The following is a 15,202-nucleotide window of genomic DNA, read 5'->3' as shown; positions in this document are numbered from 1 at the left end:
GTACCATCTTTTAAGGTTTTGAAAGTATGACCCTTAAGAAAATGGAATTTTATCTTTCATAAACCTGAAAGAAATTCATGGCAGACAAGAAAACGGGAAACATGGTAGCCCATGAACCAACCTGATGGGCTTGTATGTGGTCCTAAGGTGTTAGATCCAAACCTCCCTCAGACAAAACAAAATGGGCAAAAAAAAAAGAAAACAAAGACAAACACACAAATCCAAGGCAACGTGGAGAGAATTCTCCTCCATGGGTTGACATTTACTTCTTTTGGATTACTTAATGAGTTCGTAATGTATCTGTTTTAGATAAAAGAGGATAAGGAGAAGAAAAGAGTTTCAAGTTGGTGAGTAATCTGCAGTTGTTTTCGCTACGTACTTAAGAAATAAAGTATTATTAGTGAAAGTAACTTTAGCATTAATTAGAATATACTTTGGAACATTTCAACTATTTTTTAGTGATCAATCAACCTCATCTTTATTCCTTAGATAGAAAGCTCCTATTAACGCTAATCCTTCACGCTCTAGGCGTGGCTCCAACGCCTAGACATAGTAACCACCTAATTGTCTTGGAAATGACCCCCTTGCCATCATGAAAAGGCAAAAATCCCATAGGCATGGCGGTCATTCCCAAGACAGTTAAACGGTTATGTATTTAGGCATGGGAGCCACGCCTAAAGCGCAACCGATTTAGTGTTTCTTTTCCCATGGGGTTGGTGGAGGGGTTGAGTTGGGTAGGAAAAATACATATGAGGGGTAGGGGGAGGTGGAGTCAGAGCCGGAGAGGTAGCGAAGGGAGACCTTAGTCACAAAGGGATTTTTCCAATAGTTATTGAAATTTTTATCATGTTTTTTTTTTGTTATAAACAAATTTTGGGGTGTTGTTCTCTGTGCCGCAGCACAGACTGCACCCACACACATGGGGGTGGGCGCAATGACCACTCTACCCCCTGAGTAGCAGGCTCATGTGCCTGAGTGCAGCCTGCGCTGCAACGCCGAGAACATTCTCTCTAAATTTTTTTTATCACGTTAATATTATATTACCGATGGTAACCAATACTATTATTACCAAAAAAAAAAAAATTGGTTACCAATACTATCTTATTAGGTTTTGAAATTATAAGTCATTTGAAGATGGAATTTTATCCTTCATATAACTAATAAAAGAATGCATGGCAGACAAGAAACGGGAAACGATTTTTTTTTTGTTTTGCTAGAAAAATTAAATTTGTTATGAAACCCTTCCTTAAACGAAGAAAATTTCCTAGGAAGATGAAAGTTTCAACCTATCATAGTGGATCATAGTATTATTATCCATTTTATTAAACAACCAATAAAGAATTTAACAATAACCCTTAAACGAAGAAAGTGGAACCAACCCAAATTAGGCAAATTAAATGGAATTAATTTTAATTTAGAACTTCTCTTTTGGTAAAAAAATTTTAGATAGAACTTGATTATATAAAAGATTCAACTTAATTTTGATATAGAAAACCAGATTATATAAATGATTTAACTAAAACCCCTATTGGAAGTTCATGCACTCTCATAAAGGACAAAGAGAGGTCACTTAGGTTGCTGAAACATGAAATCAAGTCAAAGAGATTAGCCAGCCCATGAACCCAACTGATCTGTGGTCCTATATATATATATATATATATATATATATATATATAGGGGTGCTGGTCTCTGTGCCACAGCGCAGGCTGCACCCAAGTACATGGAGGTGGGCGCAATGATCACCCTGCTCCCTTGAATGACAGGTCCATATGCTTGGGTGCAGCCTGCGTTGCGACACAGACGATATTTTCCTATATATATATATAATGGGATGAGTTTCAAATTCCAAACCCAGACAAAATAGAAAAAAAATCCTAAGACAAACACACAAATCCAAGGCAACGTGGAGAGAATTCTGCCTGCGTTGACATATACTTCTTTTGTATAACTTAGTAAGTTGGTCCCACGGGTTGAAAACTTTAAAACTTCAAATCATATAGAGAAGGTCTGGATGTGTAGTAAATAAAAGAGGATAAGGAGAAGAAAAAAGAGTTTCAAGTTAGTGAGTCATCATCTGCCTTTGTACGCGTTATCTCTACGTAATGACTTATAAGTTACTTGGCTTAAAGTCTATTTGAAAAATAACTAAACAAAGAATATACTTTGGAACATAATCTCAGGTAGAGAACCTCTAACCTTATCTCTTTTTCCTAATTAGACTTGTTTATGACTTTGAAACATAAATTAAGCTCATAGGAAAATAAGATAAGAACTGATCGATATTTCTTTGTCAGATGACTCAGCTCTATTTATATTAAATTAAGAAATTACTATGACAATTTATTAAATCTAGTAAGTTTAAATCCATGGGTTTGGGAAGGGAATTGTAAAGTTTTTTAATCCAAAAAGTTCGAACTGATAGGTGGAGGGACTCCCAGAGTCCCAAGTGTATAAAAAGGACTATAAGGTAATTAGTAGTCGACATGAACTAAACTCCCAACACCTCCCCCACATGTAATAGTAGATACTGTGTACACGATATGGTGAAATCCTGCTCTGATATCGTGTAAAAATAAGGATTGTGATTGAATGTGAGACTAAACTCCCACCAGGGGTTAACTGGAGTTAACTGTTGAGTTTAGTAGTGAATAGTAAACAAAATGAAATTTGACCAAACCTATTAGAGTGATAGTATGTGGCCACCAAACATTATTTGGATAAGACTTAGTTGAGATTGAGTGTGGGGGTTCAGTACTTGGAAGCATTGGTGCATGATGAGTTCCTTTCTTATAAGAAAAAATATTGTTGGAAGCTTCTCCTTTGCGGCTAGAGATTGTAATATAGGAATAAGGTGGTTGCCATTGATATGCTTAATTTTGGTCCATTTGAGGGAGAAGAAACATTATTTATATATTATTGTTTTCCCACTTTTCCACTTTTCCAAGGATTAGGTTTAACCTTTTACAAACTTCCAACTCAAATTCAAAATTTTCTCTATGTTGAATTGAAAGCTGAAAAAGAAGTTCCATTTTGGATTAGCTATCTTTTGCATTGTGTCTATATCAAGTAGGGACTAAAAAACCCTAATCATGATAAGGTCAACTACTTAGGGAAATATTTGGGAACCCTTTTGGATTAGCTAACATTATCCTCTTTTTGAAAGGTTTACTAATACAAGATTAGGTATTACCCACATAGACAAAGCAACCTCCATGACTATATATATATAGTCTGAAAACAGGTGTCCCAGAATAAAAAAGAGGGCGTACTCACTGCACAAGCTTTAACCCTACTTTTTGTGAGGTTGTTACATTGTTCGAATCTATGATCACCAAGTTGCAATAGAACAACCTTACCATTGCACCGAGGCCATGACCCAAATATCCATTTGTACTAAAGGAAGATATTTCCCTGAGGATGACATAAGATAGAACAATCCTTTCACATCCATTAAGATTGAGACCCACCAGTTTGCGGCTGGGTCTCAGTCATGAAGTAGGGCAAGGTTTGTTGGTGTGGTAAGAACCTAAAAGATGTTATTAGGTATTATACTAGGAGAGTATAACTGGGCCAAACCAAGGCAGCCTAATGTTTCTTATCATGGGCTTAGGATGGGCGTGAGCCTGAAAAGAATTCGGGCTTTTCTGCGTAAACTCAGCCTGCCTAAGTTCAGCTAGGCTCATGCCTGCCCACGCTTAGAAGGATCTAGGGACACCGGCCCCCACTCACCTACAAGAACAGTCCACTGCTCATGCTTTACATAAGCATTAGCCCATTCTTCATTGCTTAAGCCTCAAGCTCAGCTAAGCCCTAAGCCCAAACTCCGTAGGGCTTGGGCCAGCATTTGGTGCAAATAGTTAATTAGCCAATCCCCTTAGCAGCCTGAACCCAACCCAATCAAGAAACTAGCTAGCTTTTATGGGGTTAGATTGATAGCCCAACAATTAAACAGGCTAAACTTGTCCATGGGCTATATAGACCAATGGACTTGAGTACCTATAAGGCCTAGCCTGAACCTATAGAAATCCACCTAGCCCAGCCCATTAGCCATCCAATTCAATATAAGACCATATAAGACCATCCAATTACCCAATTGACGTATTATTAGAGCAAAGTATATCTGGTAGCCAGAAATCTGCCACATGACATATCACATGTCTAAGTTTTAGTCCAAATGGAATTTGCCAAGTGGCCAAATAGATTTTTGAAAATTTAAGACTATGGGAGAGTGTATTATAATGGTCAGAAAACCGTAGACGTTCATGGACATACATAGAAAATTGGAAATGCATGGCAATACGTAGAGGAGTATAAGTTTGAATTTGAGTCTAACATTTGACAAGTGACCTAACCAGACCATCTACTGGCTATCCAACTATCAGAATTGCCACGTCATTTTGGCACATTCTAAGTTTTTTATGGACTATTAGGGAATTTATTTTGACAAGGCCATGCAAAGTGGCATTTTCTCTTATTTTTATTATAATAAAATAAAGGCAAGAGTTTGTTGTTTGAACGTGTAGCCCCTTTGGTCGTGTCTCTATAACAGCGTGGTCCAATGAGAGCACGTGTAGGGGAGCATCAACATAGATGAGATGTTAGAATTCATTGGAAGGTAGACGGTAAATTTCGTGCACTCCTATGTTTGGGCACAAGAACCACATCAGGTAACATTGTTTTCCATTAAATAATTAAAATGGACAAGTATAGTATTTCATATTTTTCCAAAACTTCTAGTTACTAATGGATTTCCAAAGCTTTATTTTGCCACTCCATCTTCTTGATTTGAAAAATATGAAATAGTATACTTGTAAACTTGACCTTCTAATTTCAGGTGGCAAACCTTCTAGTTACAGGGGCCAAGGTGCTTCACTTACTTGTCAGTTTTCAGTCCCAACGTAGATGGACCACGTAGGATGGCCTTCCAATTCCAGTCATGCAAAAGCCAGTTTGCATTTGTTGTTCTTGCCCTTTTGTAGGACGGAAGTGAAGGATTTTGCTCTGAACAAAAAGCTTCTAATATAAGAGAATTTTTGGTGGGGTTGTGCCCTACACCATGGTTATAGGAATCGATATTGGGCATGATATTGGTCTCGATACCGTTTCAATACTGATCCGGATTACTTACACGGTTTGAAAATGTCATCTTTTGGGACCGGACCTCGTATCGATTTGGATTGGCCTTGTATTGATCCATATCGATTCATATTGGCCTAGTATCAGCCTGAAAGTTTTAATGACGTGACCCAGCTGATTAGATCAGCCGATCCTGATCAATATCCGATCCAAGGACTGATACCAATCTTCAACTCAGGATCAGTCAGGAATCGGTATCGGCTTCAGCCAATGCCGATCCCTGATTGGGCCGATCGGATATTGATTCTTAGAACCATGATCTGTACAACCTTATTTATGATTTTATGAGTTATGGACTTTGGGCGGTGGATGTGCTTAGCCCGGTCTGAAGGGAAAATTGGGTTGGATTGGAACGGTGCAAACCCCAAGACTCCCTCCCCCGGTCCAGAACCTGAGCCGAACCTTGAAGTCTGAAGAGAACAGAAGGGTTCAGGCTGACAGAGTTGAGAATCTTGAGATGCTCGCTCTAATAAGAGCTAGAGCAAATTCAAAAGCAATCTTAATCGATTCGTCTATGAAGAGGAAGGCCAAGCTCTGATTCATCTCCAGGAGCCATAATTGTTCTCAGGTATGTGCGATTTCGCTCTTTTTCTTTGATTCATTTGCTAAAAACTGTTCGCTTGTTAGCTCCGTCTCTCACTGATTGTTTCGACCTCCCATTTCACTATAGCTCGCCCTCGCCTCAAATGCATTATTTATTGAGGCCAATATTTTTGCTTCTTTTTTTTTTTTAAAAAAAAAAAAAAATCTTAGTTGTACATTTTATTTCCAAAATAGAATTCCATGAATGTGATTCTGTGTGCCTGTGTTATGCTTTCTTTTGTTGATGAAGTAACCGAATGTGATGCACAATCTTGTTTGATGAAAGGGTCAAGAGATCAGGAAAGAAATGTAATTTCCTTGTTTGAAGCCATCATTCGATGAATGTAACTTCCGGAATTTTTCATTTTTAGGATTTGATCAAAATGGTCACTGAAAAGAAATTTACAACTAAGATTCAAACTTCAGAACTAAACCCTGAGCAAACATGTTTGTTTATGTTTCTTCAACCTTGCAATTTCTCATGAAGCCATCACTCTTCCTTTTGAGTGGTGCAGGCTCAAAATTAGTTGGGTGAGGTATTTGTTAATGGCGAGCAGAGACCATCACCACACGAAGAAGAGCAACAATTTGTCTTTCTCTTGCTACTTGTCCTTTCTCTTTCTCTCTGTTTTATGCCTCGCCTCGCTTCTGCTCCTTTCCTCTGCTTTCCGAGGTTCCACCGCCGTTTCTTCTTTCTCTTCGAAGGATAATAATGCCTTGGAACTCAAGCAAAGGGACTCTTCTCAGAAAGAGAAAACTGACTTATGTGATTACTCGGATGGGATGTGGATCTACGAGCCGACTATGAGATATACACGGTATGACAACACTTGCAAAGAGATATTCAAAGGCTGGAACTGCATTTCTAGCAACAAATCCAATGCTCTAGATATCATCAAATGGTATTGGCAGCCAAAAAGTTGTGATCTTCCCCAGTTTGATCCGGTTCAGTTTCTTGAACACTTCAGGAACACCAACATCGGTAAGCTTTCCCCATTTCATTTTTTTTCTTTGAACCTTTATTTGCGCATTTCTATTAAATAAAGGAAAACTCTGGAATTTACTCTTTCTTGTTAGAACTGCTGTAAATATTATATTTAAAAAAATAAAATGACACATGAAATTTTATGTTGGTTTTACCTTCAATTGTCTGTAATTTTGTGCACCTATAATATTGAAGTATTGTACTTTTCTCTATTTGTGCGAAATTGAGCTTATTCTCTCTCTATAAATTAGTATAGTCATAGGGGGGAGCCTTGGTCCAACGGTTAAGTTGTGTTATTGCAATCTGTTGGTTGCGGGTTCAAAACTTGAAAACAACCTCTCATGCGAACCAGGGGGTAGGGCTGCATACATTTGCCCCTCCCAAACCCTGCAGTAAGGGGTTGTGCACTAGGACGCTCTTTATAGTAGAGTCGTATTAAAAATAATTTGCTCATGCCATTAGTTTAGCCAGTCATTGTTTTGATTTTATTCCTACTTAACTACCACCATAGATTCTTATGATCACATTGCTAGTAATCCACACTAAGATGCAGATTGTCATCCTCTAGTGATTGGAATTTTTTTAAGAGAAAAAGGTAATTGGTGATTGGAAGCATTACGTCAATAAAGGAAGCTATATGGTGGTAGGCATGTTTATTTTGGCTTATTTATCATATTGATCTTCCTTCAAGTTCCTTAAAGCTCTCTACATCTAATGTTCATGTTTCTCTTCATCTTCTCCCCCCCCCCCCCCCCACACACACACACACACGCAAAAAAAAAGGCATAGTTTTTGACATTGTGACACTTGAACAGTGCAGGCTTTGTTGGTGATTCGTTAAATAGAAACATGTTTGCTTCTATGGTTTGCACTCTGAAACGAGCGTCAAATGAGGTAAAAAAGTGGCGTCCTGTTGGGGCAGATCGTGGGTTTACCTTTCTCCAGTACAACCTTACTGTTGCTTATCATCGAACAAATCTATTGGCACGCTATGGCAGGTATATCTGTTATGGTACATGACTCAGTGATTGTCAAGGTTTTCAATCTCTGGATTGGTATGAGACCAGTCTCCATCGATTTCGATTCAAATTGGCTTTGATTCGGCCAGATTTGGTTGGACTCAGCTGAGCTGAGTTGGACTTGATCTTGTAGAATTGGGATTAACCGAGATTAGGATCAGTTGGTTCCGAGTTGAATTGCCCGATTCTTCGTTTCCGATTCAATTTTTAAAACCTTGGTGATTGTTGTTGTATCAAAGATATGCTGTTCCTGGTAGTTATTCACTCATTCTTTTGTGAGAACTGGATGTATCAATGATATGTACAACTTGTTTCACATAAATTGTTTTGGGTTATTATTTTTTATGAAGTTGTATTTTCTTAAATATGTAGAAGTACTGAATTTTTCTACTGACCAGGTCTTGGTTTTGAACTTTCTCAATCTCCAAATATTTGACTATGAATGTATAACTATAAATAGTAAAAAATATTTAACATATTCAAGTCTTTTTATTTCAACTCCCCATTTTAAGATATTATATGGATATGGCAGAGAAGAAAATCAACTGAACGGACTCTAGTATTATTTTTTTCAATTTATATGTAGCCTTTTTCTTTGGTCTTCTTTCTTTCATTCCCTTTTTATTTTTCTTTAAGAAGCTTTGACTTTCCAAGGGAAGGATAGACTCTTGCAAATTGGTATACAAGTGGTTAAATGGGATTTCTAAGGGAGTGGAAGTAGGTTCGAATGATATTTAGGACAGGTTCTGAACTAGTTGTCTAGAATCCAGCATATAAACAATTGAATAACAAACCTTAAAACACACTGTAGTTAAACCATAGGATGAGGTGTGGAGAATGTGTTATGTATTAGAATTTCTTTCTTCATATTGATGATTTGGCAAGAAGAAGTTTAAGAAGTTTATGGGGTTTCCAGACTACATAAACCTATTTCCTTATGCATATGATGGTCAGCCTAGTGAATTTTATATCCTTCTGCATATGTTTGTTGGCCTAGCCACTCATCATTGTTCTATGTCACTGAGAGCTATTTTGTATGTGTTGTAAATGATTCTGTGGTGCATCTGGCTGAAAATTGCAAACTGTGAGCAGTTGTGACATATTTTTCGGTTTTTAGGCATTCATGCATAGTTCAACAAAATATTTCGGTTTCGACATTTGTTGAAATGAAATGGCATGCAAATTGAGGGGTCTTCTGTGTTTTAATTTTTTTCACCGAAATGGACCATATTTTGGTTCCATTTTGACCATTTTGGTGCCACAGGGTCGGAACCAAAATCTTGACTGTTGCATTCATGAGACTGTACATATGAGCTTCAATTCATTGGTTTTAATATTTACAGTTTGTGTATTCGTGATGCTTTTGCCTATCTGTTCTGTGTGGTATGAGTTTATTTGACTTTTGCTCTATTTCATATATTGGTTTTTGTTAACAGATAATAATGTTTTGATCATCCAAACAGGTGGGTGGCAAGTGCTAATGGTGGTGCGCTAGAGTCCCTTGGATATAAGCAGGGCTTTAGAGTGGATGTTGATATTCCGGAAAGCTCATGGGCAGAGGCACTAATTTTCCATGATATTCTTATCTTTAATACAGGACACTGGTAATAATTGCTTCTAAGTGTCACTTAATCTATGCATTGATATATTTTAAAGCTGCATGCTTCTTTTGGGAGGTTAGAAATGCTGATATGTTGCTTAATTTAGTGCTTGGTACAAATCGAGTGGAGTTGAGTTGTGGATCAGGATTCTTTAGCTGACCCTAATAGTTGGCATAGTCCTCAATTAAGTTGAATTGAGTGAAATATTTGAACATAATTGGCATACATTCATTCTAGATTCTTTTTTGAATGAAATCTTCTCTTTATTCTTCTTTTTCTTCTTCTTCTTCTGCTGCTGCTGGTGGAAAAATCTTGATTTTTTTTTTTTAAATTTTCCTGAATGAGATTTTATATCTGTTTGTGAATTATAAATTTATAGTAACTATGTTTTTGGCTTTAATTCTTATTTCCAGGTGGTGGGCACCATCAAAGTTTGACCCGATTAAATCACCAATGCTCTTTTTTGAAAAGGGTTTGCCTGTGATACCTCCCATAAGTCCTGAAGATGGCCTAGATATGGTTCTAAAACACATGGTATGCCATTGACCTACTTAGTGTTTCTGAAAAGTTAAATGATCAGAACTCAGTAACTGTATGATGTAAAATGAGCTTACACTGCACTCACTTTCAGCATTGCTAATTGACTGGAATTCCTTTTGTTTTACTAAAGCATTAGAGACATAGTTGTCACGGTGACAAGGCGATCTAAGGCAGAGACAAAAAAACCAAGGTGACACCAACAAAGTGCCCTTACAGCAAAGGGTGCCTGGACACCTTCGCCTTGTTAACTATGATTAGAAAATTGTGCTTTTATCTTTTCTTTTTAATTTGTTTTGTATATTGTTTAAGAATAGTATTGATATCAAGTATGGTTCCTCCTCCAACTTTTGTGTGTGCCTGTTTTTCTCTTTTGCCAACAGATATCATTTGTGGAAAGAAGGACGCCATCACATGTCATCAAATTCTTTCGCACACAATCCCCAAGACATTTTGAGGGAGGTGATTGGGATCAAGGTGGTTCTTGTCAACATGTACAGCCTTTATTACCATATCAGGTAACTCATTCCATTGCAATGTAATTGATTTAGCATCATAATTAGTTAAATCTAGTAAACATTTGGAGCTTCACCTATTTTGGAGTCCTATATAATGCCTGAGTAGAGCTTTTACTTACATTTCAGAAACATTTGAATGGTTGAGCCAGTACATATTCAGGCCTTAGATCTGCAATTATGAAAAAAAAAACTTAATTTGACAAGGAAAGGAGGCAGTTCTGTCCTCTTTTTTTTTGGAGGGGGGGCGGTTTGGGGTTGTAACTGAGCTGGTTTATGGCTTTCAGCACTGTAATTGTCTACATGTATAAATATCCTAGATATGTGAGAGTGTCCTGCACTTTCTTATTATTCTTTTGAAAGATCCTTTATTGGAAGTTCAAAAATGATACTTTTCCAATTATGTCTTCTTCTAGTTCTATTAGAGCAAGCAATCAGGTTTCTGTTTAGTGGAGCTCTCTCTCTCTCTCTCTCTTGGAACAGCAATAGTTGCTACCATTGAATACATCCGAATTCTCTTCAATCGCTTGATTGGCAACGTTTCAAATTTAGCCGTGTCTCAGCCACATAGAGCTTTCCCTTGGTTTCTTCAACAGTCCCAAGTTCTTCAAAAAGAAAGGGCTCTCATACAATTTTAAGAGCACTATTTTGAGTCTTGGCCAAGTCAGATGGGAGTGGAGGATGATGATGTGAATGACTTGTCCACTAAGGTTGAGCTCTGACAAACTGCCATATGGCAGATTCAGCCTCAATAAACTATAAATTTGTTATTGGAAGTTGATTAAATCATTCTCCTCGTTGCTTACATCTTGTTCAAGCTGTTATATTGTAGAATATGCAGTCAAGAGTTCTTTCTGGTAATTGTGGGTGGACCCCCACCCCCTTTTAATCATGCTGCTCGTTGGTAGACAGGGATGTAAATGGATATCCGAAAATCCGAATCCGATCCGCATCCGTATCCGTTTAGGGACATCCGTATTGGTTTAGAGATATCCGGAAAAAAATCCGAATACTCCGATAAAAATCCGTCCGAAAAAAAAACCAAATACTTAATAATAAAAAATTAAGTAAATAATGATCTTGAGGGTTTTTGAAGATTAGTTCTAGAATATGAGGAAAAGAGAATCATGATCTAAGAGACATGGATTGAGAATGAATTGTATCCACTAGGGGGAGGACGGTCCGGGTTACACAAGACAGAGATGTAAACAGATGGTTGAAAATCCGAATCCAATCCGTATCCGAATCCATCCGAATCCGTTTAGAGGTATCCGTATTCGACCAGGGAATATCCGGATCCGATCACATCCGCTAGACCTAATTTTGATGAACATATATGATACTATTATCCAGTTAACTATGCTTCTTTTTCTATATGATATAAATGCTGCTAGCTTAGCCTGTATCTTTGGGCCATATGGTGGAGCAACTGTATCAAAATCCAAAATCTGACAGTTGGTACCTCTGCTTCAGGTTGAGCAACTATTCTGTCTGGAGAGAAATGGAACAAATGTGGAGGTGCGCCTGGTGAACCAGCACCTGTTCCGAGCCCTCAAGGGGTCCAGTTTCCATATCTTGGACATCACCCGCATGAGTGAGTTCAGAGCAGATGCCCATCCATCAACAGCTGGTGGAAAGAAGCACAATGATTGTATGCATTGGTGCTTGCCAGGAATTACAGATTCTTGGAATGACTTGTTAGTTGCACATTTATCTCATTCTTCATCGTAAAGGTACACCATTTTTTATACTTGTTTTCTGGTAGCAAAGCTAGCATCCTTTGAATCTGTGAAGCAAGTCAATATTATGACAATGGACTTGTGTAAATTGGAAAATTCTATGTTCATTTTTGGGTGTTGACTTAAGTTCAGATGCATAATAACATTGTCATATAAAATATTTCTCACAAGGAATTGACAAATAATATGCAAAATCACTATATTAATATGACTTTGACTGATAATGAAATTGATTTTTGGGCCATGGTTAGGGAAGGCAAGTGTTTGGGTTTGGGGCAGGTTACTACTCCAATCTGTCTGCAAACTAATATCTTCCCCTCCCCCTCCTTTTTGGGGAAAAGGTACATAACTGTGAACTGATAACTTAAGGCCCTGTTTGATTGGTGAGAGGCTGGGGTGGGAAAGCAGGGGGAGTGGACCCCACATGTTGTTGGGGTATAAGTATGGTGAAGAAAGTGGCAATTTTCCAATCCTTGGCCTGTTTGGTTGGCCTTTACCATAAGGAAGGGATAAAATTTTATCAGACAAAAATGTCCTTACCTCTTTCATTGAATTTCCGAGTATACATTCTGTTTAAATTATAACATATGTCATCGGAGGCATTTTTGGCCAACGACTACCACTTTCAAGTTTGAGGGTTTCTGTTTCTTCCTCTCTCACATACATAGTGCTTGTTGTGGTAGGATCAAGATTGCAGTGGTCAGTTTTCTCTCTCCCTTGCCCTCAATTTTTGTCCTTGCTTATGGAAGAGAAATCAGAGATGGTGATGTCTTCTTCATAGATTGTGGAAGAGCAAAACAGAATGGGAGATGTCATTACCGAAAAAGGATTGAGGGAAAAAGAGAGTGACGGGAGAAATTAGAGATCAGATTCCAGCAGTTACAGTATTCATGGCAAGCTGTGGGTGTTGATAGCCGAGACCTTCACTCAGTTAATGTTTTTTATTTTTTATTTTTAATTTGACTGTTTTAACTTTCCCTCCATCTTCCCTAAAAAATCCTCAGTTTTGGTGGGAATTTGAAGAGGGTTGGGTGGGACAATAGACCGACAGGAATTACCTTGTAAACTGCACTTTTCCACCTCAGCCAATCAAACTGGGCATCTTTTGAAAATTGTGGGATTGTTGTCAGATTTTTACATACTGCAACTTCCCACCCCATAAAACCCCTCCATCTAAATGTGCCCTAAAAGATGGGAAAGGAGAGTCTCCAGGTCGACCCATTTTGTTACCATCACTAGCCATGGTGCCCCAGTTATGAAATTTGGAACCATAGTAATCACAGTTAAGCTGTCTCTCTCTTACTTTCAATCTCATTTTTTTATTGAGCAGGTTTTGATTGGTGGAAGAGTTTGATGCTGTCATGCTTTATACATGTAGCGGTTTTGTTAGTCTGTTGGTGCCTCTGAACTGCACCATCTGCCTGCCTGTGCAATATGTAGGAGACGAGGATACCAGAAGATGGTTTCAGCATCTTTCATTGATCATCAGATTACAAGCAAAGGTGGCAGAGTAATGGCTGAAATTCTGCCCAGACAATGGAGAATTGAAGAGCAAACCTCACAAGGCAAGCATGTGCACTTGTGAGTTATTGTGTAACTTGTGGCGGTATGACACAAATCTGGACTCAGGAGACTCAGGCTATTGATGGAAATGAGATGTGGGATATTTGCCTTGTACTACATCTTCATTGCTAACAGGTGATGTCATTACCGTTCCTGTACTAAAATTTGTACAAAGAAGACTAAAATTTTGTAATTGGTAGGAAACCCCACCTTTAATTCCCCAAAAAACAACCAGACATTTTGTTGACGTGTTAACCATGTTATCATCTAACCAATTTTTTTTTAATAAAACTGGAATGAAGTACTTGCCATGGAGTAAGCTATTTCTTTTCATTTTCCTATTTCCTGCCATCGGGGTGGATTAAACTTATATGACTTCTGACCATTGGGTAAGTAAGTTAAATTTCGTAGGTAAAAAGCCTCAATTTTGATTATTGGAGTTTAAACTCTTGTGTTTAAGGTTTATGAGTGATAGATTAGGATTGAACTCTTATTGTAGCTGGCAATTTTAAATTTCATCAATGCAGGTCTCTTTTATGTTTCATGTGAACTAAAAAATCACCCCCAAAAAAAAAAAATCCACATTTTTGGTGAAGATTTCAACCCCTGCAATCAGCGGCATTAAATGTAAAGATATGTTTTTTATTTTACAACTGATTCAGCCCAAAATTTGAACTGAATCTTGGCAGTTCTCAAGATCCAAACTGGGATTTATCTTAATTTTCTTTTCTATTATAAGAAGCTGAGCCAGGTCACTTTGTTGATACAGCAATTCAAAGTTCCTAACAGCTGGAAAGGCAAGGGATCCATCGATGAGCCATGTTTGGAGACTAATACAAAACTTGAGACAAATTTGTAGAGAAAATTGTATTGATATAAAATGTGTTGTCAAATGATGTATTCCCATTCTTGAAGATGTAATAGGTTGTAGTTCATTACTCCATGCTTCGCAGTCTCAGTTGGGAAGAGTAATTCTCCTTGAAAGGGGCCTTGAGTTGCCGTATTCCTTCCTTAGAGTGCTAGTTTGAGTGGCTTGCTTGCAGTTATAAGACGACTTGGAGACTTTAAAGACTTCTTCAAGACTGCAAGATTGCTTCTCAGATAACTCATCAAAAAAATGCGTGTGGCTTGTATAGAATGAGCTACCCTGCAACCACATTATCATGGTAGCCAAGATCGCCCCATCCCTTGTAGCTTTAGCTTTGAGAGTAGCAACTGAGGATGGGATTCCAGGAACACAACGGACTGCTAAAACTTCTCCTTTGTAGTTCCTATAACAACACAAACAGAAGCTTGATTTTTTATGGTGAACAGGGCAGTATCACAGTATATCTTAAGCTTGCCATTTTTTTTTGGGAGGGGGTTTGGTTTGTTGACTTCATTTTATGAGAATCTTTGGGCAAAAGATTGTGGTTGCTTTGTGGATCGTTAGTTTCAATAGATTCCCTTGCTTGTAAAACTCCATTTTTGTTCGGGTGGCCTTTTTCAGGATGGTGTGAGGTTCAATTGTTTTACTTTTAAAATT

At 37.9% G+C, this 15,202-nt stretch overlaps 1 protein-coding gene across 3 annotated transcripts; it reads left to right on the top strand.

The window, feature by feature from the left end:
- Window positions 1-5,575: 5,575 nt before the first annotated feature.
- Window positions 5,576-13,624, top strand: LOC122652800 (protein trichome birefringence-like 13). Of its 3 annotated transcripts, none has more exons than XM_043846658.1 (8): window positions 5,576-5,704; window positions 6,234-6,700; window positions 7,524-7,701; window positions 9,186-9,326; window positions 9,737-9,857; window positions 10,244-10,378; window positions 11,849-12,108; window positions 13,445-13,624. In XM_043846658.1, exons 2-7 carry the CDS (start codon window positions 6,265-6,267, stop codon window positions 12,104-12,106), a joined length of 1,269 nt encoding a protein of 422 aa, XP_043702593.1. In that variant the 5' UTR covers window positions 5,576-5,704; window positions 6,234-6,264; the 3' UTR covers window positions 12,107-12,108; window positions 13,445-13,624. The 3 variants fall into 3 exon arrangements, with proteins under 3 accessions (XP_043702593.1, XP_043702591.1, XP_043702592.1); XM_043846656.1 differs by having other exon boundaries at window positions 5,598-5,708; XM_043846657.1 differs by lacking the exon at window positions 5,576-5,704 and having other exon boundaries at window positions 6,090-6,700.
- Window positions 13,625-15,202: the final 1,578 nt, after the last annotated feature.

Source organism: Telopea speciosissima, chromosome 2 (assembly GCF_018873765.1).
Source record: "Telopea speciosissima isolate NSW1024214 ecotype Mountain lineage chromosome 2, Tspe_v1, whole genome shotgun sequence".
NCBI lineage: Eukaryota > Viridiplantae > Streptophyta > Magnoliopsida > Proteales > Proteaceae > Telopea > Telopea speciosissima.
Note: the sequence above shows the minus strand (reverse complement) of the source record. Positions and strands in the feature narration are given on the sequence as shown.

What these genes read in the sequence shown, in the direction of transcription:
- LOC122652800 (XM_043846656.1), top strand. An exon ending in CTTCAGGAACACCAACATCG is followed by an intron (nt 6,701 to 7,523) that starts GTAAGCTTTCCC and finishes TGAACAGTGCAG; the next exon opens with GCTTTGTTGGTGATTCGTTA. An exon ending in AGCCTTTATTACCATATCAG is followed by an intron (nt 10,379 to 11,848) that starts GTAACTCATTCC and finishes CCTCTGCTTCAG; the next exon opens with GTTGAGCAACTATTCTGTCT.